The sequence below is a fragment of the Dryobates pubescens genome, chromosome 17, assembly GCF_014839835.1.
Source record: "Dryobates pubescens isolate bDryPub1 chromosome 17, bDryPub1.pri, whole genome shotgun sequence".
Classification (NCBI taxonomy): domain Eukaryota; kingdom Metazoa; phylum Chordata; class Aves; order Piciformes; family Picidae; genus Dryobates; species Dryobates pubescens.
In genome coordinates this window covers 7,537,633-7,563,453 of record NC_071628.1, presented here as the reverse complement: position 1 = coordinate 7,563,453, position 25,821 = coordinate 7,537,633, and the positions used below count along the sequence as shown (strand labels likewise).

General features: G+C 50.1%; 2 protein-coding genes across 2 annotated transcripts in view; both read left to right on the top strand.

Moving 5' to 3' along the window:
* The window catches only part of IGDCC4 (immunoglobulin superfamily DCC subclass member 4), a 106,033-nt gene extending 97,490 nt beyond the window's left edge, over positions 1–8,543 (top strand). The window contains exons 19-20 of the mRNA XM_054168732.1: positions 1,955–2,119; positions 4,305–8,543. Of these exons, the coding sequence (XP_054024707.1) occupies positions 1,955–2,119; positions 4,305–4,835 (696 nt within the window). The 3' untranslated portion in view covers positions 4,836–8,543. The remainder of the gene's footprint in view (positions 1–1,954; positions 2,120–4,304) is intronic.
* A 4,478-nt stretch (positions 8,544–13,021) lies between these two features.
* IGDCC3 (immunoglobulin superfamily DCC subclass member 3) overlaps positions 13,022–25,821 on the top strand; it is a 109,307-nt gene continuing 96,507 nt past the window's right edge. The window contains exons 1-2 of the mRNA XM_054169042.1: positions 13,022–13,221; positions 24,991–25,296. Of these exons, the coding sequence (XP_054025017.1) occupies positions 13,155–13,221; positions 24,991–25,296 (373 nt within the window). The 5' untranslated portion in view covers positions 13,022–13,154. The remainder of the gene's footprint in view (positions 13,222–24,990; positions 25,297–25,821) is intronic.

Here is a 25,821-nt window from a genome sequence, read left to right as displayed (position 1 = left end):
CCATCTCGGCTGGCCTCATGCTACACTGACTGTTGTTGGAATAGCTCTGGTCTAAGTAGCAGCCACATATGCAGAGCAGTTTCTCCTGCCTGGCAGCGAGCAGTGGGCAGCTGGTGGCTTTGGATAGATGTGCTATGTATCTTCACCCTACACAGCCACAGAACCATAGACTCACCTGGTTGGAAAAGGCCTTAAGATCATGAGTCTAACCATAACCTAACATCTCCCTGTACACAACTGTAAGACCACCTTCGTAAGCAATTCATCCAAACATCTTTCGAACATCTCCAGGAATGGGTGACTCCACCCCTTCCCTGGGCAGCCTGTTCCAGTACCAAGTGACCCATTTTTCCTAATATCCAACCTAAACCTCCCCTGGAGCAACTTGAGGCCATTTCCTCTCCTGTTACTTGTTCCCTGGGAGAACAGAGTGGCCCCCACCTCACTGTAATCTCCTTTCAGGAAGTTGTGGAGAGTGAGGAGGTCTCCCCTCAGCCTCCTCTTCTCCAGGCTGAACAACCCCAGCTCCCTCAGCCATTCCTCACAGGACTTGTGTTCAAGATTCCTCACGAGCCTTGTTGCCCTTCTCTGGACATGCTCCAGCACCCCAATGCCTTCTTGCAGTGAGGGGCCCAAAACTAAACCCAGTATTTGATTTGAGATGCAGCCTCACCAGTGATGAGTACAGGGGCACTATCGCTTCCCTGGTCCTGCTGGCCACACTCTGGCTGATGCAGGCCAGGATGCTGTTGGCCTTCTTGGCCACCTGAGCACATGCTGGCTCACCCTCAGTTGGCTGTTGACCAGTACCCCCAGGTTGTGCACATGAACACTGGCAGTAGGATCGTGTCTGGGTTTTCTCTTTGTTTCAGCCTTGTGTTGTCCCTTCACTTCAATCCAGACCACAGGTAACATCTGTGGGACGAAGCCAGAGATAACCAGCTGGTGTGGTCCTTGGTATGCATATGTACGTGAGTCCCTAGTGGGGCTGAGCTCAGGTATATGCAGGACAGCCCAATAAAATCAAAACCTGGAAAGAAAATACTTTTGTGCCTGTGAACTAATAGTCTGAGCTGTTAAATAACTTCAGCTCTTAAAGGCACACATTTCCCATGCACAGAGGTGTGCATTCAACAGTTTATTGCAAGGGGAAGCTGAGAGAACCCAGAACAAATTGTGTTCAGCCCATATAATTTAATTAGATCTACAAACAAGGTAACACTGGTTGCCCAGGGGATTTAAAGCTGAGCTAAGAATTGCTTGGTGGTCTGTGACCAAAAAAAAAGAAAAAGCCCCCTAATTTTGTGCCTGTGTGTTGATGTGGAATAGCAGAGTGTTTACCCAAGCCCCAGCTTGGAGCAGGAAATCTGTGCTGCAGAGCAAGCAGTGTAGCATTGTCTTCAGCTCTGGCTGGAGCACACGTGCCAGCACACACAGGTGAACGTCCTCCTCCCTGCTGCAGAGCATTGCCTATGCCAAAGCAAATGCTGTCATCATCCAACTCCAGCTTTCCACCAGCCCTTCTCCTTTCCAGCTTTGCAGCATTTCTCAGTGGGCTCCTACAGCTCCAGGTTGTTTGTGGCTTTCCAGGGAGTTGATTTTGATGGACTTTTAAATGAGGTCTTGTGTCACGATAGACTTGTTGGCTTCAGATTTTGAGAGCTGGTGGAAAGCCCCTTGGGAGACCAGTTGTGAACCGTTTGGCAGCTTGCATCCACTTGCTCTGCATCAGGTGACAGAGCCATAGAGCCTGTGGTGATGTGCCTGTGCCAGGCTGTTGCAGGGAGCACATTTAAATGGATACCATCAGAAGCATTCACTACATTTAACTCGCATTTTTAATGCCATCATATTTCCCACCCTGCACTTCCCTTTTCCAAGCTGTTTCTCATTTCAGGTTTATGAGGATAAGAATCTGTGTCTGTGATAATTGGATCTTTTCTCCTTTCTGCAGTCTTCATGGAATAAATCAGCCAGCCAGCCCTGGACAAACAGCATCACTAGATACGGGGACACGATCACAAAAGAGCCTCTCTCTGTTGTCAACGGCTCGCTGAAGCTCCCTTCCAGCGCGGGACAGAAGCTTTTGTTGCAGGCTCTGGTTTATGATGCTGTCATGGTGGGTGTCTTTGGGGCTTTAGTGACTTGTGGATTCTGATGTGCTTTTTCCCATTCATGCTCCCATCTCCCTTTCCCTTGCTTTGTAGTACAGCAGAAAATGCCAGCTTTAGTTGGCTTTGTTTTTTCCCTGGGTAGAGGAGTGTATGCCCGTGAGACTGATGGGATTTGAGTAAGAGCTGTTTGTTTTTTTCAGGCATTGCTCAAAGCCTCAATTTCCCTCCTGATCTGTCTTGACTCCAACCAGCCTTTGAGGGCCTGTGCTGTGGGCTTGTTCTGGTGGTGGTGGTGAAGCGGGGCCAGACAGCTCGGTTGTCAGCAATCCCAGCTCCTGAGGACCTGGAGCAGGCATCAGAAGTCTGCTTTTGGGTGTTTGCTGTGGCCATGCAGCAGGCAGGCTTCTGAATGAGTTAGGAGCTGCAGTGCTCAGCACAGTCAGTAAGATCTACAGCATGCTGGCCTGAAGGAGGGATTGCATTTTTCTCTGTAAAAGGAGTCAAAGAGCAAACATTGATTTAAACTCCTTCAGAGAGGGTAGAACAATTTCTGCTGCGCTTGTCTTCTGTATGTGGATGCAGAGATGGGGAGGAAATCCTGTTTCTGATATTTCTTCACTGGACCAAGGGTTTGCTCTTGTATTGGGGGGGATTTGTACAACGTCTGTGCCACAGCCTTAGCACAGCAAGCTGACACCTGATGCAGCTGGCTCTGTACCACATTTCTTGGGCTATTGCTTTAAAAAGTTCAGCCCCTCCCCCCCCCAGCCAATACTTCAGAGTAACTACCTATGTTTCCTTCCTAGATAGTGGTGTGAAAACCAATTATACACAGGATGCAATTAACATTGTAGCTAGAGTTAAGACAATGTTTTACAACCCAATTACAGGGCCCTGCTTACAGCACAGCTCCCCCATCAGTTTGTCAACAAAAGGGGAAAAGTGTTAAAATATGTAAATGATGCACAAAGTTGGCTTCAACAGAAAGTGCGAGTGACACATGGGATGTCACTTCTTCCATACTTTGAATCCTCTTCTTGCTCCTAAATCTTACTCAGCCCAGAATCTGAGCACTGGTAGCCTAGAGAACACTTTGTGAGCTTCCAGAATAATCTGTCTGTTAAATTATTGAACCATAGTCTGGAGCCCACAACATGAGAAGGACATCAGACTGTTGGAGCAGGTCCAGAGGAGGCCATGAAGATGATCAGGGGGCTGGAGCAGCTCCCCTGTGGGGACAGGCTGAGAGAGCTGGGGCTGTTCAGCCTGGAAAAGAGAAGGCTCCTGGGAGACTTTGTAGTGGTCTTCCTGAAAGGGGCCTACAAGAAAGCTGGAGAAGGGACATTGTGCAAGTGGTTGTTGTGGGTAGGATGAGGGGGGATGGAATTAAGATGGAAGAGAGTAGATTTGGACTGGACACTATGAACAAATTCTTTACAGTGAGGGTGGTGACACACTGGAACAGGTTGCCCAGGGAGGTTGCAGATGCCCCCTCCCTGGAGGTGTTCAAAGCCAGGTTGGATGAGGCCTTGAGCAACCTGTCCTAGTGGAAGGTGCCCTTGCCCATGGCAGTGAGGTTGGAACTAGATGATCTTTAATGTCCCTCCAATCCAAACCATTCTATGATAATCTAGCAACATGATATATCTCATCAGCTAGATTCACAGAGGCCTGTAAGCTGAAGTCTGCTCAAGCACCACAGAGGAGGACTGTTTTCTTTCTGAGTTGAGGGTACACCAGCTTCTGGAAGCTGTGACCAGGGCTCTGGTCAACAAAACTTTTGTGAGACATAGCCAAAATTAAACCAGGAGAGTGAAGGGAGCCCTGGTGTCTAGTTGTGGGTGTGGATCATGAGCTGTCTTAGAAGCAAGTTTCCTAAAGTGTTGCCCCACTGCCCCTCTGGAATTCTGGCCATTAGAATGGAAACAGAGTGGTGAGTTTTGAAAATTGTGGACTTTGACAGAGGCTTGGAGGAGTGGTTGCTCCAGCCTGCCAAGAAACTGTGGGCAAATCACTCCCCTGAGACTTGCTTTTCCCTCTGAGAAACATATCAAGGTAATGCTTAATGGAGGCATGAGGACATCCCATTGCACTCAGTGCTTGGTTGGGTCACAGCCTCAATTACCTGAACTTCATTTCCTTTACCTTCTTTTTTTCTTTCTTTTTAATTTTCCCCCTGTCTGATAATAGAATGAAGCAAAGAAAAGCCACCCACCAGCCAACCTCCACCAAGTGGAAGCAGAGGTCATTGTGCATTCTGATTTTTCAGCCTCTGACAGAGACTACGACTCCCAGCTGCACACCCTGGAGAGCGAAGAGACAGAAACTGAGGACCAGGAGCCCGAAGAGCTCCCATCTGGAGAGCTGGCTCTTTCTGGCTCTCCCAGCACCCAGCAGGACACTGGCCAAGCGTTGGTGGACTGCACAGGCAATGCTGAGGTTCAGGCCCAGGAGGAGCCGTTATGTCCCGACAGACAGACTAACACAGCAGAGGCCATTGGCATCTGTGGGCTCACCAATGGCTTCCACAGCCATGGGGAGAGTCTGAATTCAATGGAGAGCGGAGATTCAGACTCCATCCAGGAAGGCATGGGGAACGTGCAACCGCTCAAGTGCCAATCGCTTTCCCCAGCCCCTGAAGAGGCCCCCCTCTATAGTAACTCTGGTTTAACCAGTGCATCCTCAGCATCTGAGAACGTGGCATGTGTCCACAGTCATTGAAGAGCGAACCAGTCTGATTTTGATCATGGGAGAGCTTGAAGCACTAGGAAGGGCATGTCCCTGCAAGGCTCTGTGTGCCCTTGACTCACTGGGCCCAGCAGCGGCTAAGAAGGTGCAGCATCTCACTAGAGCAGGATTTGGACCTCTCAGCTCCAGATACTGCTTTCAAGAGTCCAGTAGGTAGATTGGTAAAGACCCATCATCTTCCTGCTGAAGCCGATGAGCAACAATGCTTGTGGGAGCAGAACTGAGCCATCTGCCAAAGCCTGAGCTGAAAGCACAGCTAGAACAGACTTCTGCACGAGACTGTGGCTGTCACTTCACTGCGGTCCTCGAGGCGACTGGCAAGACGTCTCGTAATGCTGGGAAGAGGCAGAGCCCACTGAGCCATGCTTCTCAGCTGTCTCTTCACCAGGCAGCCCCTTGGCACTACCTGCTGCCTCCCATCCTTGGGATGAATTTTGTCAGAGGAGTCCCACAAGGGGGTGGAAGCCAACACAGACAGACTCGGCGAGCTGTAACCACCAGCCTTTTCTGCCCTCCCGTGGTTAAAAGGATTATAAGGCTCTCTTTGTGCGCTGCCGCAGTAACTCTCGCTAGCAGGCCTGATGTGGTGGCCTTTTATTACACACTCTACGAGTGCCTCTAACAACCTGTACTATATAGAACCTTCTTCGGTGTCTGGGTCATTTCACCAACCTGGACTTTGTTGTATGTAGGTTCTTGTACCTAATATTTTAGGTACACATCTGTCCTTTTAATGTACAACATGTATTTTTATTTCCTTGGAACATCTTTATATTATTTAATTTTATAAAGTGGAGTAGTGTGTGGTATAGAGTAGCATTTTTACTACTTCTCTCTCTCTTTGGTTTTTTTTTCCTCCCTAACAACACAACTACCTCATGTCTGTTGGAGAAAAGAAGCAGTAAACCTACTCTTTTGTTCTAGTCCATTATAGGTTTTAACTTATTCGTATACTGCCTTTTTCTAAAGAATATGTTTGCACTGGTGGTTGACTCTTTTTTAATGTGCAGTGCTCCAGAGCTGATGTCTCTCTTGGTGTGTTTTTAAGTGTTGCTGTAGGGCACCTTCCCTGGAGCTGGAGAGTTGGGCTGTATTCCTCTGTAGGACTGGGTTTTGCAGGAGCTGGCCAACGGAGACTGCTTCAGCTGGCAGGATGTTGATCCATCTTTCCTTTGCCAGCTCATACTAGCAAAGAGAAGGAAGAACCAAGCGTTGCAAAAGTAATTTGTTCTCTGGGAGGCATCTATTTCTTCTTCTTTTGTGCCCATGTGGAGATATCTCAGATGATTTTGATATCCAGAGAGCAGCTCTCAGCCTCCTGTAAGCAGTGGAATTGCTGAAGGCTTTGGATGAACATGTGAAATTCTCCAGTTGCATCTGAGAGTCCTGGCCAAAGAGCACTTGCTCTGTTGCTCCAGCTGCTGCTTGGTATCTTGAGGACTCTCAGAAATGCCTGAGGCACCATGACTCCAAAGGGCTCTGGTACAGAGACTGGAAATCAGTACTAGTGCTGGGCAGGAGCTAGCATGTGTGCACTACCAGAGCAAGTAGCTGGACAAGGCAAGAAATCAGAGGTGGGCAGAGGGAATGTGTAAATAACCTCCAGAACTGACTGCCACCAGACTTTGAAACTGATGACTCCACAGGGTGAGCAGTAAGCAGTTAGGTGGTGTTGCTGCAGGCAGTAAGGGCAGTTCACAGCTGTATGGCAGAGGTAACAACCCTCCAGCTGGGGAGTGTCAGCCACTGGCTGCAGAAGGTGAGGGAAGGTCCTGCAGCTAGACCTCAGTTTGCAGCTAATTTCATGGAAGAGACCTTGACCTTCCCCAGTGACAGGACAGACTCTGTACAAGCCATGTTGCCACCACTGATGTGCAGAAAGGGAGAAGGACCCTTCTCCAGAAAGCTCACTCTAGAGGAACTCCTGGTGACTTCCTTTCACCTCCAAAACCAAGTTATCCACCTGCAAGCATGACATTATGGTGAAGGACCACTGCTGCTGAGTGGAGGTCAGCACTGGGAGGAGTTTGGCCAGCAAGCAGGTATGATCAGGGCACCTGAGTTCTCCTGGCTCTTTGTTGTGACACTGTATCTGGCACAGGTCATGTACCAGCCCTCAGCTTTCCCCCCAGGGGCCTATGGGGATGGAGGCTTAATCCTGTGGCTGGCTTAGGAGAGTGCCACAGTTTCTGGGGTGCTCCTTTGTCCGTGCATGCTCTGCTTTGTCTGCGCTGACTTTAGCAGTCCCCTAGCCATGGGGTGAGTGTTGCTGATCTGCCAGTCACCGAAGCCAACACAAGCAGGTACAGTGTGGCACCATTCCCCTGGATCACTTTGGGCCAACCACAAAACCACCAAGCTAGTTACATGCCCCAGGAGCTTTGAGGAGATGCAGCAGAGTGCAAACAATTCTGTTTACACATCACAAAAACACTTTATCTCCTCATGGCTGAGGCTCATTCTGATCTTGTTACATCCCATCAAGGGGTACCAGAGAGTGAAACTGGCAGCATTTGGAAGTCCCAGTATGCTGGTAGCCAGGGACTGATACAACAGATCTCAGCTACAGAAATAAGGCAGTTCCCTCAAAGCCAGGAAGGAGATCACCACTGACTAGCAGCAGCAAAGTTGCTCTGTATGAACACATGTCCACACAGAGTGTCCCCTAACTCGGCTGCACCCAGGTCCCTCCTGTCCTGAACACGTGTGGGACCTGGCTGTTCTCAGCTGGAAATGAGCAGAAGACGGATGACACGCATTTCTCGTGTGCCCCTGAAGCAACCAGTGCATCTGTTTTTTTACCATGAATTAAGTTGCTTTCTTGCAGATTTCTCACAGACACAAAGTGTTGATACCTTTAATTGCCCATCACACTTAATATATGTCCTTAGGCACCAGGCTCCTTTCTGCCTTTCCTTCCTTTCAGTAACACTAAAGATTATTGCTGTCCAACTTTTTGCTGGCGTATCTTGTTTTACATTGTGCCAGTGCCAGGGTTGTCTCACTGGCATCGTTTTGTAGTATTGGCTGCACAACTGTATATTCCCCACGCTGCCAGGAGAGTCACAATCCTCATCCTTTTCTTTCTTTTTACTTCCTTGCTCCGTGAAGCACATGGCTCGGATCAAAACCTCTTTCAGCTTTTTGTTGTTGATTTCATTTCGTATTTATCGGACGTCCACGTTCTGGTTTAAATAGCTCAGAGGAGAGGATTTATAATCTAGGTTTTGAGAAGCTTTTGCATTTCTAGCTGACAGCCCTGAGGTCAGCCCGTGAGACAAGCTGCGTGAGAAAACAACCGTTTCATCAGAGCACTAACTATGGGTTTGATCTCATTAGAAATAGATGTTTTGAGGGGGATCATCCTGGCTTTTCTAATCAATGCTTCTGTTAGAAAAGAGGTGTTTAGTCCAGCAGAAATCTACCATCTAGATCTGTTCTTGTATTCCCTTGCTTGTCTTTTACAATTACATTTCATTTTCTACACAGTGCATAAGGGGTGTGTAACCAGAACTTGATCTCCTTTGAAGATTGTGTCTGTGTTTGGTTCCATGCTGTACTTAATTATAACTTTCTTTCTTCAGAGACTGTTCTTACTCCACAAATACTCTTTAGTGTTAAAGTGTAAGAAGACATTGTCCTTATATTCCTTAACTAATGAGTTATTAATAAAATATTTTGGAAAAAAAAAAAAAAGAGTGAAATTTGTCTCATGGTTCAATCTCTTGCAGCTCTTATTCCTCACAGCTCGAAGCATGCTTACCTGAGTAACTCACTTCTGGATGGATCCAAACCAGGCCTTGAGGCATGGTGAAGCACCTTCCACAGCCAGCATGTACTTCACTGGTGGGAAGCAGGGGCAGGACACAGGATTCACATCCATGCTGGTTCAGTGCCTGAGCTCCCAGCTGTAGAGGTTGGGAATGTGAGATGGTGATGGGTGCCTGGTTCCTTAGGGATTCTGCTAAGATTTCAGGTATGGGCAGAGTTTGGATTCCTTAGGGATTTCTTGATGCTTAACTCATGTCTCAGTTTTGAACTGATTCCTAGAAGATAAAGGGAAAAGACTTGTCCAGTTTGGTGCTTCATCTTGCAGGGGAATTTTTTTAATGGGAAAAATAAGCAGAAGCATGTAGCAGATGCTAGATGAGACTTCTCTTAGATGGTGCACTGGGCTGAACACTCAGTGGCTTGCATCCAGTGAGAGTGTTGAGAGGGTATTGGACAGCGCCTGTGTGCTATTAACCTCCCCTGCATCTCCCTTTCTTTCTAGGATGCATTCCCTACTTCAGCAGATAGTTTTCATTATTACTTTATGCTGCCAGAACTACAGAGCCATAAAATCTCATTTTATCTGCATTACAGAGGTAATAAATCTACACTTGGCATAGTATTCCCTGATAGTGCTTAAAGGGAACAGTGTAAGGCTGTGTAACTCTTGAGTTTTCCTCCTAATGACAGGTAACCCCACAAATGAGCAAAGAAGGACCTTGGGGGGGTGATAGGTGCCTGCAAATCCCACTTCCAGTTGTCAGGTCACAGTATAGGAGGCTGACAAGAGAGGACACTGGAGTGGCATGAATGAGCAGACAGGTGGATGGACACAGCAGTTACAGGAGACCATGGAGAAGAAAAGACAGGTGTTTCTTTCTGTGCCCAGTCTTCATCACCCCAGTCTGTGATGCTGTGATGCAGCTGGCAGCATTGTCACTGTGGGCTGGGGTCTCATGCGGTCTTGGGTAACTCAGGAAGTTAGAGGAACCCAGGGCACCGTATTGCCCAGCTCAGCCCTCTGGGGAGCAATGCTGTGTGATGCAGCAAGGCAGCCAGGATGCTTCTCAGATCCTCGGCAGACACCCATGGTGGAAACTGCATCTCAGGGGCCCTCCTCCAACCTCCCCCTCCATCAGGGCACTAGAGCAGTGGTTACACCCAACAGTCACACCTCTGTGATTAGCAAGGCAGGTACAATTGTGTGGGTTTCATTCTTCCTGCTGGCTCTTCACAGTCATTTCCACTGGTGACAAAACTGCTGGATTGGTGGCACCATGGCTCTCAGTGGAGAACACACAGCTCCTTGTCATCCGGGCAGCTAAGTGCCAGGAGGCACCCCTTGGTGTGGTGACAAGCGCTGGCTGCTGCCACCACAATTGCATTCTTAGCCAAAAGGGGCTGAGAAAGGGTTTCTGCAGGGGAGAGCAGTTTCCAGGAGCACATCCTGTGGCTGTCTCACTACTGCTGGGACAACTCTCAGCTCAATGCCTTGAGGCAAGTGCTGTCATTTCAACTCCCCTCCCTGTTGCTCACTGACCACAAAACAGATGCTGAAACCCCGCATGTATGTACAGAAGTGAAAAGTTCCTGGGCTGTTAGTAGACAGGGAAACCATAATAACACACAGAATAATAAATGGGGTGAATTCAGACAAGTTAATCTCCCACTTCATCTGCTGAAACTACTAATGGTGTCTCAGGGACCTGTTTGCAGTTAATTGGTGTAAATCAGGAGCACTCTTTATGCCAATAGAAATTCACTGTGCAAGGGGTGAGGAACATCCTCTGAGGTCAGCTCTCATGGAAAGGGAGGACATATAGACCCTGGAAGGAAGACAGAGGGATGGACTCCACAGCCACTCTGCAGGGAAGGTGGCTGGAGCCTTGGTTCAGGCTGGGCACTGTCGCTCCTGTAACCCTGCTGCTTTTCAAAAGGCTCCAGTTTCTGCTCACGGTGTGATAAGCAAATTCCTACTTCCAGTACAAAGCAACTTTCTTAAGCCCTCGTGGTTACAGAGGAGCACAGAAAAAGAGGAATGCTCCAGATTCCTGCTGTTAGGTGACTCAAAGAGCCCTAAAGCTGCCCTTTTCTTTTAAAATCTTACATGGCTTTGCCATTTTTGAATGTGATACTAGCAATGTCACCAGAGTCATCTGCAAGATGCAGGGCTGAACTTGGCGGTGTCCTCAACTTGTGGTTACCTCCGTGAGCTCTTGGGTCCTGCCATTGTGCATGGGAGCAAAACACCCCAAACTGGAGCTTCTGGGGAAAACAAGCCATGTAAAGCACATGGTGCTTCCATTCCCTTTGGAATTTTTAACTCCCACAAGCTGTCCTCAGTGCTGGCAGCACCCTGCGAGCTGCCACCAGCCCATGATAGCTGTGAGGATTACAGAAATGCTGGTGGGGCCCCATGGCAAGAGCCAGGGAGACGGCTGGGAAAGAGGAGCAGGGCTGGTGCCAAAAGGTCAGGGACAGTGCAGAAATTCAGATGTTACCAAGAGGCTGATGGAGCCAGAGCAAATTCTTCCCTGGCTGAAAGCAGCCTCATACAGTTCAGCCCTCTTCTAAATGAGGGAAGCTTTAATGTGGAGCAGATGTAGTGACGTCTTCTTTCCGTGTTAGCCAACTCCAGCAGCTCAGGGTGCACTGTCCAGGGGAGCCACACTTTGCTTGTCTTTACAAAGGGTTTTCCTCCAGGTTTCTGGGCATGGTTACAGGCTTTAGTAACCTGGTTCATCATGTTCTGGTTTTATCCTGAAAAATTAATTAGGATCCACTTGTATTTTTTGTAGTAGTTCTGTTTTGACAGGCAGACTCCAGACAAGACACTGAGCTGTCATTGCAGAGATGACTTTTGCTGCTGATGGTGATGACAGGGGTTGTGTTTGTGGAGAATGTGAACCATGGAAATGGGCAGGGTCAGTCAGAAGCAGCAAAATACCAAGTGGGTGCTAGAGTTGTGTAGGGCTACAGTATCCTCATTTCATGCCAGGAGGGTGGATGAATTGTCCTGAGGGCTGTGGCAGGGTTTAGGTGCAGACTCATCCCTGGGGCCTCTTCAAACATGGTTGGTCCAGCGTCTGTATAACTGACCTGGGTAAGTCAGCTTAGGACATTGTTTAAAATAAGGAGCACTGAGGTGGGACAAGCCAAGCTCTATGTAGCTATTGCTTTGTGATCCCACTACCCAGCTTCCTGGGGATACCAGTCACCTCCAGCTATTGCAAACAACCTCAGTGGGTGTTTTTTGTTCTTCAAAACAAAGCCCAAAAATGAAATGCTTGGTGGAACCAGTTGAGGTTCATGTTATCTCATCAGTGTTTTTCCTTGTTTTAATGCTGGATTTTTGGGTCCCATCCCTAAGGGCAGGCAAGAGGCAGCTCCTCAGCTGAGGACACAGCTGCAGAGGCTTGGCAATGGGACATTGCCCTCATCTGCTGCAGCAGATGCGAACACTATTGCTGAAACTACATTTCTTTGAGCAGTGAGGCGCAGGAGAGAAGTCCTGGGTCAAAGACAAAGGAAACTTCTCCTATCATTTAGGAGAAGGAAGGCAGGCCTTGTGCTGGCTGCCATCCCCTGGACATGGTGGGGCCAGTCAGGACTGGGTGGTTCAGGTTGTGCTCCTGGAGGGAGGCCCTGCTTTGAGGAGTGGGGCATGGCCTCAGGCAGGCCCTGGCAAGGCACCAGTGAGGGGTGACCCCATTATGAGATAGCCCCAGTGTGAGGAGCTCCGTGAAGGGAGCCCCAGGAAGTGGAACCGATGAGGGGACTCCAGGGAGAGGAGACCCAGGATGGTGCTCCATTGAAACAGCTGTACTGAGACCCATGAGGCTGCCCTGCTGAGGGGAGACAAGTGAAGTGACATGTGAAGGGAGACCCATGAAATGAGAAAGCTCCGTTGAGGGGCAACCCAGGAGAGGAGCCCCATGAGGCTGGTGACGCGACTTTGGTGATAGGAGCCCCATGAAGTGCACCCCGTGAGGGGAGACCTGCGATGGGACACCGTGAGGGGACTCTGACGGGAGGTCTCCGTTGAGGGGAGCCCCGTGAAGTGGAACCAGTGAGGGAAGTGCCGTGAGCGGGCTCCGGTGACAAGACTCCAGCGATGAGAGCCTTGCTGGGGGTTCGTGAACGGATCCCGGGTGCTGAGGGGCCCCGCACAGGGACAGGGACCGGCCCCTCACCCCTGCCGGCCCCGCCGCGCCGCTGCCGGCGCCCTGGCCGATGCGCAAGATGGCGCAAGGCGCTGCCCGCCCGCCCCCGCCCGCCGGCGGCCCCGCTCCCTCAGCGCCGCCCCCCCGCCCGCCCGGCGCGGCGGCGTGTTCGCGCGGAGGGGAGCACTGCTGAAATCCGCTTTCCCCCCTTTTTTGCCTTCCTTTTTTTCCTCCTCTAACCCCCGCCTTCCCCAACCGGGGGGTGGTTCTCGCTTCGTCTCCCTCCTTCCCTGCCTCCTGCGCGGGCTGCTCCCTCCCCGTGGGGCGCAGGGAGGCAAGCCCGCCTGCCCGGGATGCCATGGCTCCGCCGGGCTCCCCGCTGCCCGCCTGCTTGCTGGGGCTGCTGCTTCTCGGCTGCCGCGGAGGTAAGAGCGGGCTGGGTTTGGGGAGCGGGCGGGGGGACGGAACCTGCTGCCGCCGCAGCCGGCACCGGCGCTGCTCCCCGCCGCTCTCGCCCCTCGGTCAGTGCGTCGTTCTGTCGGTCGCTCGATCTCGTCCGCGGTGCTTCTCACACTTCGCGTCCTCTTATCACCCAGTCCCCGGTTCCCCGTGTTCCTCCCCAGCTCCGCGCTTGTCTCCAGCCGGTCGGTACCCCTCACGCCTGCCGGTCACTCCCAGCCCCGCGTCCCGGTGGAATCGGACTGCCGTGGAGGTTGAACGGGGCCGAACAGCTCCGAGAGGGAGCTGGAGGGACCGAGCGCGGCTCCGACACGCGTGTGTCCGCCTGTGCTGTGTGGAGGTGTGCGGCCACGGCTCTTCGTGTCACCCGCCGTGTCACCATCCCTCTCAGGGATCGGGAAGCTCGTCTCTCTGGAGAGGGGATCCCGTTGGGGTCCTGGCTTTCGGTTGTAGACTTCTGCATTAGCCCTTCCAACACCTTAATCTGCCTGAGACATGTTACCGGAGCTGTTTCCAGTTGGAAACCCCACGCGTGTGGAGAGCTCCAGGGAGGGGACCGTTTGTGGAGCCCTTGCCCTCACGGGCAGCGCTGGGGTGGGATGAGGTGGCTGCCGTGGCATTGGCGTGGTTGGGCATCGGTGGTGCTCAGGCACCAGACCCGAAATCATCATCGGTGATGTGAGCGGGAGACAGTGCCTGAGCCAGCGAGTCGTGTTTGTTGGCAAAGCCGTGTTTGGTAGCTAGAAGAGAGACGCTGGGCTGCAAGTTGAGGGGATGACGGCAAGCTACTTTAAACCTCCCCGTATTGTGCTTTCCTATAATGACTGGCTCTGTTCACACAGCCACAGCCGGCATCACCACCCACTGGATCAGGGCCGAACTACAAAAACATCAAAGGGATTTTTCCCTGGACCTACTGTCCTGCTGAGAAATTGCAATATTTTCCTTCTGCTGGTGATGCTTCTTGAGCATGGGGCTAATCTGAGAAGGAAATGGAGAAAGATGCTGTTCTGCAGTGGAACAGCCATGTGCCTCCTGCCTGCTCTTTACTCTGCAGCCTTAAAGATAGAGAAAAGTAGGAATTGTTTTAAAAGAACCCATGCTGGCAGCCCAGCATGGTCAGAGGGAGAAAAGTGACTGTTAGATGAATCAGAGAGTATCTGCTGAGGTGTTTAGGAAACCAGGCTGTGGTCTCTGTCCATAATAAACCTCGCCACGTGGTTCGTAGCAGCCGCGGCGAGGAGAAGCCAGTGTAACCTGTGGAAAATGCAAGTTATCTGTGAAGTGGATGCACGGAAGCAGGTCTCCTTACCCTGCTGGCATTCCTGGGTACACAGGATGGTTGGGAAAAAAAAAAAGAAGTTTATTTTAGGGGTAGGAAAGAAAAAGAAGTGGATTTTGAAAGCAAAACTTTAGTAAGCTGAGTTTGCATCTAGTTTATTGCCTGCTGCTGTCCAAATCTCCCTGTGTGTTTGTTTATGCTGCAGCTTGGCAGGTCAGTGACTCTTGACTTTAAGGTGTGTTTTGCTGGCCCCACTGAAGAGTGCTTGGCTGCGCTTTGAAAGTTTTCCTTTTGTGAGGGTCCCCCCCCTCTTCCATTGATGGGTTTCTACGCTCTGGACACGGTGAAGAGCGAGGTAACGTGCTTCTGTGCTCCGCTGAATTTAATAAAGCCTCCAGTGTCGGTGTCAATCAGTGCTGGAGCAGAAAGCCTTGCCGCGGGGACGGACGCTGCATGGGATGGGATGCTCTGCTCCTACTCCTGTGAGTTTCTAACTCCTCAAAATGCTGGCCTGGCGCTTGTAAACCGTGCGTTGGGAGCTGCTGGTCAGCATGCTGGAGTGTGCTCAGCAGTAAGACAGTATTTTCTTTCTCTCTTTCTTTCTTGCTTGCTTGCTTTCTCTCTTTCTCTTTCTCTCTCTTTTTTTTTTAACTTTCCTGGAGCTCTTTGTTCTGGGTGGTGGACAGCTTTTGTCTCTGCTGAGCCCGGCATTCAAAGGCAGGCATAGGATACGAGAGGCTCCCCAGCTCTGCTCAGTAACAGCCTTGGAAGTAAACATCATCATTTATATTTAAGTAGGCTTAACTTCTAAATTATTGAAGCTATAAGCTTTCACTAATTCCTGCTCCATGTGGCTTTGTTGTTTTTGATGCAAAATAAAAGATTGCTTTCTCCTAAATTGGTGTAATATCCTGACTTTTTTCTTAATATACATAGAGAGTATCAGCTATCATTTCCCCAGCAACACTCAGGGATGATCTGTGAAATTCCAGCCCACATTTGGGCTTTGTCTCTCTGAGGGGTTCAACAGGAGAATCTTGGGATGTGGTTTTCCCGCGTGGTGGATGCAGCAGGCAGCCCATAAAATGGGGTGGTTGTCTCACAACTGTATCCTTGTGCACTATGATTGGGACTGGTGCTGGGTGCAAGGCTCACTCAGGGGTGCAAATGTGCAGCCACCTATGCCAGCGGCAACCAAACATCTGCTGGGACCACAACAGTGCCAAAACTAAACTTCTAATTGAAAGCATTTAAAAGCCAGCTGAGAAAGGAGAATAGGGCAGGTTTGGTCCCCTTCTAATCTGTCCTTCCACCCCTCACGTAGGGAGTTAGAAATCTTGTAGTCTTATTACCTGTCAGGCTCAGCTCCTGTGCACATTATGTTCTGGCAGAGGGTCACAGGGAGAGAAGCTGTACAAAGCATCCCAGGTCCAAGGTTATAGCCTGGTTCTCTGCTCTTCTCCTTCCTGCTCAATCCCAGTTTTGGTCCATGTACCCTGGTTCAATCAGCCCAGCATGGGCCAGTGTGGAGTAGCTGAGGTGCAGTGCTGTCTGGTGGAGAGCTGCAAAACTGCCCTCATTTCATGTCTGCAATGAGGAAGCCTCACTCTCTTTTCTGTCTGAACCCCTTTCTTTGATTTCCTTGTTTCTGGAGAGTCCCATGGCACAGTGTGTGGAGCTCCATTTGATTTCCTCATTTCTGGAAAGTCTCATGTCACAGCGTGTGGGGCTCAAAGCAGTGATTTAACAAAATGCCAGCCCCTTGCATCAAAAACCCTTGGGATACTGCTCCCCCGCCACTTCCCCATCCCACTGTCTTGAGACATCTTTCTCTGCTGTGCTGGGATGGCCAGACCTGGCCTGCTCACCTTACCACAGCATTAGGATCCAGCGGGAGCAGGACGGGGCCCTGATGTGGGGCTGTGGCACGGGGAGCAGCATGTGGCAGAGCTGGTGTGAAACTGCTGCCAGCACCCAGCTTTCCCCACAAAGCAGCGAGCGTTCAAGCAGACCATGCACTTTATTTTGCACCTTGTGACAGATCTGGGACCAAAGATGCCTTTTTCCATGCCCCCTTTCTCCCCCTGTGTTTGATACTTTGCTCTCCCAGGCTTCTAACCCCGGATATTGTCCTTTTATTTGCTCTAACAAAACACAGGAGCCCCCCCCCCCCCCCCCCCCCCCCAGCTGCAGATTAAGAAATCCCCTTTAAACCACCCGAATAACATAGGGCAGGAACAGGAACAGCCCGTTTGAAATTACTTTGAAATCACAAACTTATTTGAACTTTACTGGAGCTTTTAGTTTTACAGAGTTTAGAAACTAATAAATTATGTATCAGGGCTCATGAAAACCTACCCGGGTCCGTGTATCCTGCAAGAATATGTAACATTTTGGGGTTGCAGGAAAATAAAAATAATTGTTTACACATGTTCCAGAGTCATTGGCAAGCATATAAAACTGATGGTTAAGGAGGACAACATGTCAATAATTGCACTTTAAGAGTAAAGAGAAAGGCAAGTAGGCGACCGCACGGAGGAAAGCGCCCGGCGCGCTGAGCTGGCCTCGCTGTTGTATCGAATGTCACCGTCGTATCGCGCCCTCGGCTCAAGAGGAGCGCAGTCACTTAACAGCCCAGAGTCACTCCCTCCTCCATAATTGAAAACCAGAGTTTCAGAGCAGAGTCAAGCATTTGCCGCCTGGTTTTCTGTCGGTCTTGCACATGGATTTGTGTTGATGGCGAGTCAGGAGGAGGTGGGTTGTGGTGGGTGGTTCTGCTGAGCAGTGAGGGTGCTTTTGCAAAAGGATCTTCGCTGCTGACACTGGAGAGTCCAGGGAAAGGGGAAGAAGTGCTAGGAAATGGCTCTGGTTTGAGGTGATCAGGATTGGTGCAGTGCGCGGCTCCCCAAGAGGAGCGCTGTGGCGCTTTCCTCTAGCCTGAATTTCAGGGTAGGAGGGGTTAAGGCAGAGGGGATGGCAGGGAAGACAGAGTGTTGTGTTTGCTTTGAATCCCCTGGATGCCATGAAGAGTATCAGAGGTTTTCACGTGCATGTAAACTTCTCATCCTCCAGAAGGACCTTGCCTTACCTTTCCTTGCACACTCTTCAGTGCCACTGGCTGGTACTCAAACTGAATTTCAGGGACTGGGCAGTGGGACTGTGGTGGCTGGTGGTTTTGGCACTGTCATACCAGGATGGCTCCCTTGGCAGCCTTGTGCCATCACATTCCTCCCAGCCACTTTCTGATCCACGACCATCATTACCCACTATGTGGGCAGTCCATTCTCTGCTGGGTTTGGCCATGGGGACAGCCACCTCCCTGTTGCTTTCTTGCAGGATTGGGATCTGAAACTGGGAACCTTGGCTCTTGCCCCATTCTGCATTAGAGCACTTGTGGGGGCTGAATCCTGGAGGGACCCCTGCTCTGGGCACAGCATTTGCCATCTTGGCTGCTGCCTTTGCTGTCCTCTCGTGTGTGGTTGGTTGCTGCTCCCTATTTGTATCGCTGATGCTCTCTGGGGTAGGACTGTGATCTGGTCAGGGCTGAGAGACACGTGGGGAATGCAAATAACAACACATCCTGGCTCTCTGGGCTAGTTGCCATGCTCTGTGGGTGCCTCACTGTGGATGGAGCTACTGAGGGCAATTAACTCAGAAAAGGTCTTTGCCCTTTCTGGCTACACCAACAGGTTTCACCCTGCCTTCTTCAGAGGTGGGGGAGCCTCGTAGAGCCCAGCTCTGAGGACTCCGAGCTCATCCTGGAAAGGGTCTTTGTGCTCTGAATGCTTCCAGCTTCCACACTGTGTTTAACAAGCGACCTCCTGGGAGTTGCCCAGTCTGGCCTTAAACATCTGAAAATTATTTGGGGCCGCTTTTCTGGTTCTTTGGGCTGTGTTTGTCTTCCTTGGCTGAAATTTGTGTCCCCACCGAGGGCAGTGACGCCGGGCATGTCTCTGGGCTCTGCATCAGGTGGCTGAGAGGTCGCGTTATCCTCAACAGAGACCTCCTGCAATTGCTTAATGAATGGATGTGGTTTATGTGTCCTGATGGAAAAATCACTTTATATAACCTCCTGTCCAAAAGGAAAACAAATAAAAAATTCTGAGCTAGTAAACTTTACTGCCAGCAAGATGTTGGGCTTGTTACAGCTGATTCTCCTCTTCTTTCAGTGTAGGCTTTTCTGGCTGCCCTAAAGAGCCAATTTGCACTTTACTGCAGTGCAGTGCTTCTCTCCTTAGGGTCTGGGTCAGCCTCAAGGATATTTAAGGGGGCAGCAGCTGGAATTTTAGGCTGCCAATTTCATCAGCCTGAAACCTGTTTTAATCAGCTGGAGAACATCTTTCAGGTCTAGATCTCACTTCATCTCATATCCCCCCCTTTGCAGAAGGACTTAAAAAAAACCCAAGAAGGAATCACTGGGAAAAAAAAAAGCAGAAGCCCTTTTTAGTAGGGCTGTCCCAACCAGGTTTTCAGTCCTGTGCATCCCACTATAGTCCCTCACAGGGCTGCAGGGGCACCTTCTTTTGGCTTTATTGAAGCAGGACTAGCATGGCTCTCCTTGGTGGTGGTAAGGCTACTCTGGTGGGTCACTGCTGATTTATGCTGTTAGGCAGGGAACAAACAGGGTAAATCAGAGAGGGCAGATTTCTGCTCCCGAGAGGCAGTTTGCAGGTGGATGTTGTGCTATTGGTGCGATGGGATTGGAGCTGGGACCGCCTCTATCTCCCCACCAGCGCTCCTGATGATGCTGTGCAATATCTCGCCTTGCCATGAGCTCAGAGCAGGCTCTTGGCAGGTCGTTTCATCTCTCTGTGATTAATGTTCCCTGTCTAGAAGGGGAGTAATAATACGGGCTTCATCTGTCGGGACCATGTGCTCCCGGGGCAGGGATGACTCTGCTGACTGTGGGGCTGGACAGGCTCCAGGAGGATGAGCAGTGATGTGACTGAGGTCCTCTGCGATGGATGTCACCGCTAATTAAAGCGGTGAGATTAGCTGCTCGCGGTTTTTCAGCAGCAGCAGCACGGGAGGGGAAAGCCAAAACCGGGTTTCCCGAACGGAAAAGGACAGTGCTGGAGTACGAGCGAGTTCTTTTGAAGCTTTGAACATGAATCACAGTGTCAAGTAAAAAATAATTAAACTTTTTTTTTTCTTTTTTTTTTTTTTTTTTTTAAATGTACTTCAAAGTGTCTTTTAAGCTTCCCATTAATTCGGAGTTCTTTCTCTCAGCACTAAATAAATCTCTCGGTTCAAAAGCACAAGTGCTAATTAGTTTCTCTGAGTACGCCTGTCTGCTTGATCAATAGGGAAAGGAGTTTTTGTTAAATATTTGCACATATAGTCAGATATTGTATTGCTCAGGGAGATGGTAAATGTTGCTCAAAAGGAGACTTGTAGAATGAGGGTTCCAATAATTTTCCTGTGGCCTTTATGTCAGAGCTAATAACGCTCCCTCCCTCCGTCCTTCCGCGGAGAGCAAAGCAATTTTCCCTCGTGCTCTCCCCGGTGCAGCCTGCCAGCGCCGAGCCAATCCTGCCCAACACCCCTGCTTCTAAGTACAAACTCAAGCTGCCCTGAGCAGAGTTTTACAGCTCCTGCCTCAAGCAGAGAGCGGCTGTGAGCCACGCTGCCTCATAGTCCCTTTCAGGAGGTACCCGGAATGCTGTGTGGGATGGGCTGGGTCTTGGATGAGCAGCCTGCTGTTGGAGAGGGATGGGGCTTTCAGAGACCCCGAGTGAATGAACACAGCCTTGGCCATTTCCTCTCTGCCTCTCTCAATTAATTGCACTTTTACTGTTTCCATGTGCCTTCAGAGTGTTGTTTACCTGCAACTTTGCTGTGTTTCTGTGCCTTGCTGGAAATGACAGTCAGTTATTTATGCTAACGGAGCTGGGTCTCCTCTGTCCCCTGTCACCCTCATTACCCCTCATTACTCCCTCTGGCCCATCTGAGCTGGCCTCTAGAGCAAACACCAGGAGCCTTCTTGGCCTGCCATGGAGATTCCTGTGTGAGCATTGCTGTCCCTTTGTCTCATCCTAGGCATCCCAGGGAGGAAGGACTCTGCATTCAGAGTCCATCTTCCAAGACCTGGAGCCCCACAGTGCCAGTCTTGGAATGCCAAATCCAAACATCCCTGTTGAAACCTGATCTTTGAAAACCATTTGAAATACAAATAATCTCTGGTTTCAGCCAAATGGATGCAGGAGGCTCTTTAGAAGGGGATGAGAAGGTGTAAAGCACCCAGTTTCTGTTGTGCCTTTCACCCATTTCTCTCCAGGGGATGTTCATCAGCCATGTGGATCTCAGGTTGGGCTTTTGCAGGCCACTTTCTTGTATCTGTTTCTGATGGTGTGCAGCATCTCAGGGCCTCATCCTTCACTGAGAAAACTTCCATGAACATTGTGGCTTGTGGAAGCATAGAATGGGAGTTCTTCTCACCAAGCTCACTCTGCCCCCAAATCATGCCATGAGGCTGAGGGCTGTAGGGAATGGGGCTGGTTTCAGGGTTACTTTTGGCTGGAGAAGAGCCAGTGGCCACTTCCTCAGAGATTTCTGTGTGCTGAGGACCTGGTGGGCTGCAGAAACATGCTCAGGTCAGTTTGCCAGTGAGGTTCTTGCCGATCCTGCTGCCAGTGACTTACCTATTTGTGAGACTCAGACATTTTCTTCTTTCCATAAAAGACAGAGCCTGTGGTTTTTGCAGAGTGGAATACTGAGTCCCTTGAGGACCAAAGCTCAGTTTTTAAAGGCAATTTCAGATCTATCTTGTTAAGAATGCAGCTAGACAGCTTTAGGGTGTCTGATGTGTCCATGATGCCAAGGAAAGGCATGGGGACTTTTGAAGAGCAGCAGATACCTCTCTGCATATTTCAGTATGTAAGTGTTCTGGGAGAAGAGAGGCTTTTGGCTGAGTTTGCATGGAATCCGCATTTTGGGATGGAAGAAAGAGCTTGGCTTCTCCCAGTTCCCCAGGTGTTGTGGTGGGCGTACTTCTCCCTGTGTGTCCAGTAACTTGGTCACATGGTCCTGAAGCCACCAGGAAAGTGTCAGTGGGATTTCTTCCAAGTCAGAAAAACATCCCGTGAGAAAAGCACCCATTGAGGAGGAATTTAGATGCTTCTGGGCACCTCGAGGTGTCTGCAGGTTACAAACCAGTTGCACCATGTGACACCTTGAGGCACAGTCCTGCTCTTGCCTACAGCCTGAGGAAACCCTAGGACCACGCAGTACTGTCCCCACCCCAGCTTGTGTCTGAGGGCACTGGTCCTAATTAGGATCATCATCACTTCTGCTTCTCCTGCAGCCTGGAGTTAGGATAAGACTGACTGTTTATGGAGGTAAACATGATTATCTCCAATCACAGGCCTTAATGATGGTTGCTATAATGACAGCTATTGTGGGAAGGGCGTGTAATTATGTTGATTCTTCCTTTTATTGTACATCTAATAATAAGCTGCTTTATCTGAGAGTAGAGGGAAGAGATAGGGCATTTATTTCATTAGGGATTTTTTCTGATTGCTTGTTAAGCTAAATCCCAAAATCTTGTTCAATCTTTCTGGAGTCAGAAGTCCTCCTTGGTTCAGTGTCAGGGCATGAGGCTTCTCATCCTGTCTAACTCCCAGGAGCACTCACACAGGGAACGGGGCCCCAGCATGGTAGGTGCTGTTAAGACTCTGTCCACTTTGCAGAAAAATGTGGAGCATTCATCTAATTCCTTAATTTTCACCCCCCCAAAAAAAAAAGAGTAATTGATGGTTTTGTGCTGGCTGTGGTCTGACTTGCTTGAGAGGACCCCAGGGCTATCTCATAAAAAAGAAGTCACAGTGAGCGATAGATCACCGAGATGGCTGGAGCTAGCCTGACATTTTAAGAGTTAATGGGTTAATAAAGTCTGTGGTTTAGGTGTCTGTCACTAAGTAGAGTTTGTCCATTCCCTGCACACACTCATACCTTGGCTGCTGTACCTTTGACCTGCCGTGCACTACCCCTGCCTTCTTTGTCTGCTCCGTCCATCTGCCTCGGCTCAGGTTGCACTCAATGTTTATCCCCCATAATCCAATTTAAGTTGCTGTAGAAAGCAGTAGGGATTTGCAGAAAGAAAGGAAAAAATCTCACTGGGTTTGCAAAGCAGAAAAGACAGACCTTTTCCCCCTGCTTTTTCTGCAGGATAACTGCTGCTCCTCGCTTTTATTTTTGCCATGCATTAACGTTCTGCTCTCTGCTCTGGTTCTGAGCCTCGAGCAGTGGGATCCTGTCCTTGGTGGGGTCTGTGTTAGGTACAGGCATTACAAAGTCTCTGCTGTGGCTGGTCAAGAGAAATTGCCTCTGTGTGTCCCAGTTTTGTGAGCTGCTCGAGTCACTTCCCTGAGCCCAGGAGATAGGGGAGAAGCTGTACTGCAGGTTTGAGCAGCTGGAAACCTCCACCCGTGGAGGGGCTGCTGCGCAAGAGAACTGTTAGGAAGGTTTTCCCCATTTTCAGGTGAAATTGTCGTTTTCTTACTCTGTTGGAATTTTTTTCCCCACTGCTCTTTAAAAAAACATAATTCACCTGCCTTCACCCCTGCCTTCACACCCTTCAAATATTTATATAGAATTGTTTCTGTTGGAAAAGACCTCTAAGTTCATCGAGTCCAACTGTCAACCTAAGACCACCGTGGCCATTAAACCATATCCCCAAGTGCCTTGCCCATATGTTTCCTGATCACCTCAGGGGATGGTGACTCCACCACATCCCTGGGCAGCCTGTTCTGGAATTTTTTTTCTCCTGATATCCAACTTAAATCTCTCCTGGCACAATTTCAGGCCATTTTCCTTAGTTCTATCATCTGATTCTAGGGAGAAGAGACCAACCCCCACCTCACTCCAACCTCCTTGTAGAGAGCAATAATGTCTCCTCACAGCCTCCTGCAGGCTGACAAATCCCAGTTCTCTCAGTAGCTTTTCTCTAGACCCTTCACCAGCTTTGTTTCCCTCCTCTGTACATGCTCCATCGACTCAATGTATTTCTTGTAGTGAAGGGCCCAAACCTGAACACAGTGAGCGGTGACCTCACCAGTGATAAATCCAGGGGCCTTGTCCTGCTGACCATACTATTCCTGATACTGTCCAGGATGCTGGTGGTCTTCTTGGCCACCTGAGCACGCTGCTGGCTTCTGTTTCTCAGTCACTTTCTGTCTTTCATGTCAGTGTGTGCTTTGGCCTAGTCTCTGAGCAACAGCTCTATTCCTGTCCTCTTCTGCAGAGTCTCATCATGACTGTATGGCAAGTCATACCCTAAAAAGGTGTGCTGGGCCACCTGAGGTGTAACATGCCAAAGATGTAGCTTTGTAAATCTTTTGTTGTCCAAGAAGTAAATTAGGACATATCTGTATGGTGGGGAGCCAAGGTCTGTCTATAGTTGGTCCAGATTCTGCAGTAACTTATCTCTGGTGGACATCATTTAGTGTAATTGCTTTGCAAGAAATCTTTTGTGTCGCTGAGGCACAACATTGAGCATTTCTGTGCTTAACTTGCTCTTCATTAAGGGCTGAACAGCACCATCCTTAGCCTGTTACAGCATGAGAGAGAGCAAAGACCCAGAAGGGCACGTGTTAGGCGCGAGAGGCAAACAGCCTCCTGCTCTGCCAAGCAGGGAAGTGTCACGGAGACGCTGCTGACAATATGGTCTGGATTGGGAGCTGCTGATCCCCCATCTTCACCTCCGCCGGCTGTGCTGCCAAGGGGTCTGGGGCACAGCACAGCCCCCTCCCTGCCTGCATATGTGGGAGGAGAACATGAGGGAGAGGAGTGGAAGATGGAGAGAGAAGTGGAAGATGGGGAAGAGTAGAACATAGGAGGGGAGGAGAGGAATGGAAGATGGCAGAGGAGTGCGACATGGGGAAGAGGAGTGGAACATGGAAAGAGGAATGGATTTCTTGAACTGGTGTAAACTTCTGCTCCTGGGGTGGGAATGGCTGATGCAAAGGAAGCACTGCCCCCTGCTTGTACAAGTTTTTGTTGCTGCACCCTTGCAAAGGGAGATGAAGACTCAATCCACAGCGGGGGTATGAAGTGGAGCCAGGGTTTGGCAAGCCACTGAAGGGGTGTTGTGTGCCCATTCCCATCACTGGAGTCTCTGAAGGCAACCTTGAAGATCTGCAGCTGTGTTTGTGCCTTTGGAAACTGCATCCCAAGATCCTGATAGCAAAGACTTGGGAGGCAACCCATGCCCAAGGGTCTTGTGTTTCTCCAAAACGCTTACACCCTGTAGTCCTGTTGCAGCCCACTCTTAACTCAAAGGCTCTGGGCAACCTGATATAGTTGAGGATGCCCCTGCTTACTGTCATGGGGATTGGACTAGCTGACCTTTGGAGGTCCCTTCCAGCCCAGACTATTTTCTATGATTTCCATCATCTTGTTAGCTCCTCCTGCTTCTGGTGGACACGCTGCTGACTCTGTCCTCTCTTCATTTTAGATTTTGGCCTCTCCTCCGAGCTGGCATTCGTTGTGGAGCCCAGCGATGACATAGCTGTGCAGGAGCAACCTTTGGTCCTCTACTGCCAGGTGGAGGGCATCCAGCCCATCACCATCACGTGGCGGAAGAACGGTGTGACGATCGTGGACAGCGAGAATGCCTTTATGTTGGCCAATGGCTCGCTCTACGTGTCCCGCTTCCAGAGGGTGCGGGCAGACGGCTCCTCAGACGAGGGCGAGTACGACTGCGTGGCGCAGAACCACTACGGGCTGGTGGTGAGCCGGAAGGCCAAGATTCAGGCAGCGAGTAAGTATGGGCATTGTCCCCCCCACACCTCCTGGGGTGGTCCCACAAGGGGCACTGGCTTTGCTGGGAAGCAGGAGGGCAGTGTGGTGGGTGCTGGGCATTTGGGGAGGGAGGATTAAAGAAAGGGAAGAGAAACAAGAACCTGGAACTGCTGTGGGCATTTGGCTGGCATCTAATCCATTTAGCTGTCCAGAGCTAATCAGCCTTCTTGGGGAGAAAGCTAAAAGCCACCTTCTAGCAATAAATTGCCTGCCTTGAAGGGGTAAGTTGCATTAAAGTCATGTGGTGAAGAAGTCTGTGATTTGTGTATATCTTCTACAGTGGGTTTGGGAGCTTGTTTGCTGTGCAGCGTGGCTGGGCTCTGCTTGGCAGGCAGTGCTTTCCAAACCATAGACAAAGACCTTCTGAAGGTCATGGTTTCCTTCATTTTTTTATTTAAGGCAGGCAGTGTGGAGGCAGCAAGGTCTTATTTACTACCCGGCATGGCAGTGCCTTGGGGGGGGGGAGGGCAAGGCTAACAACACC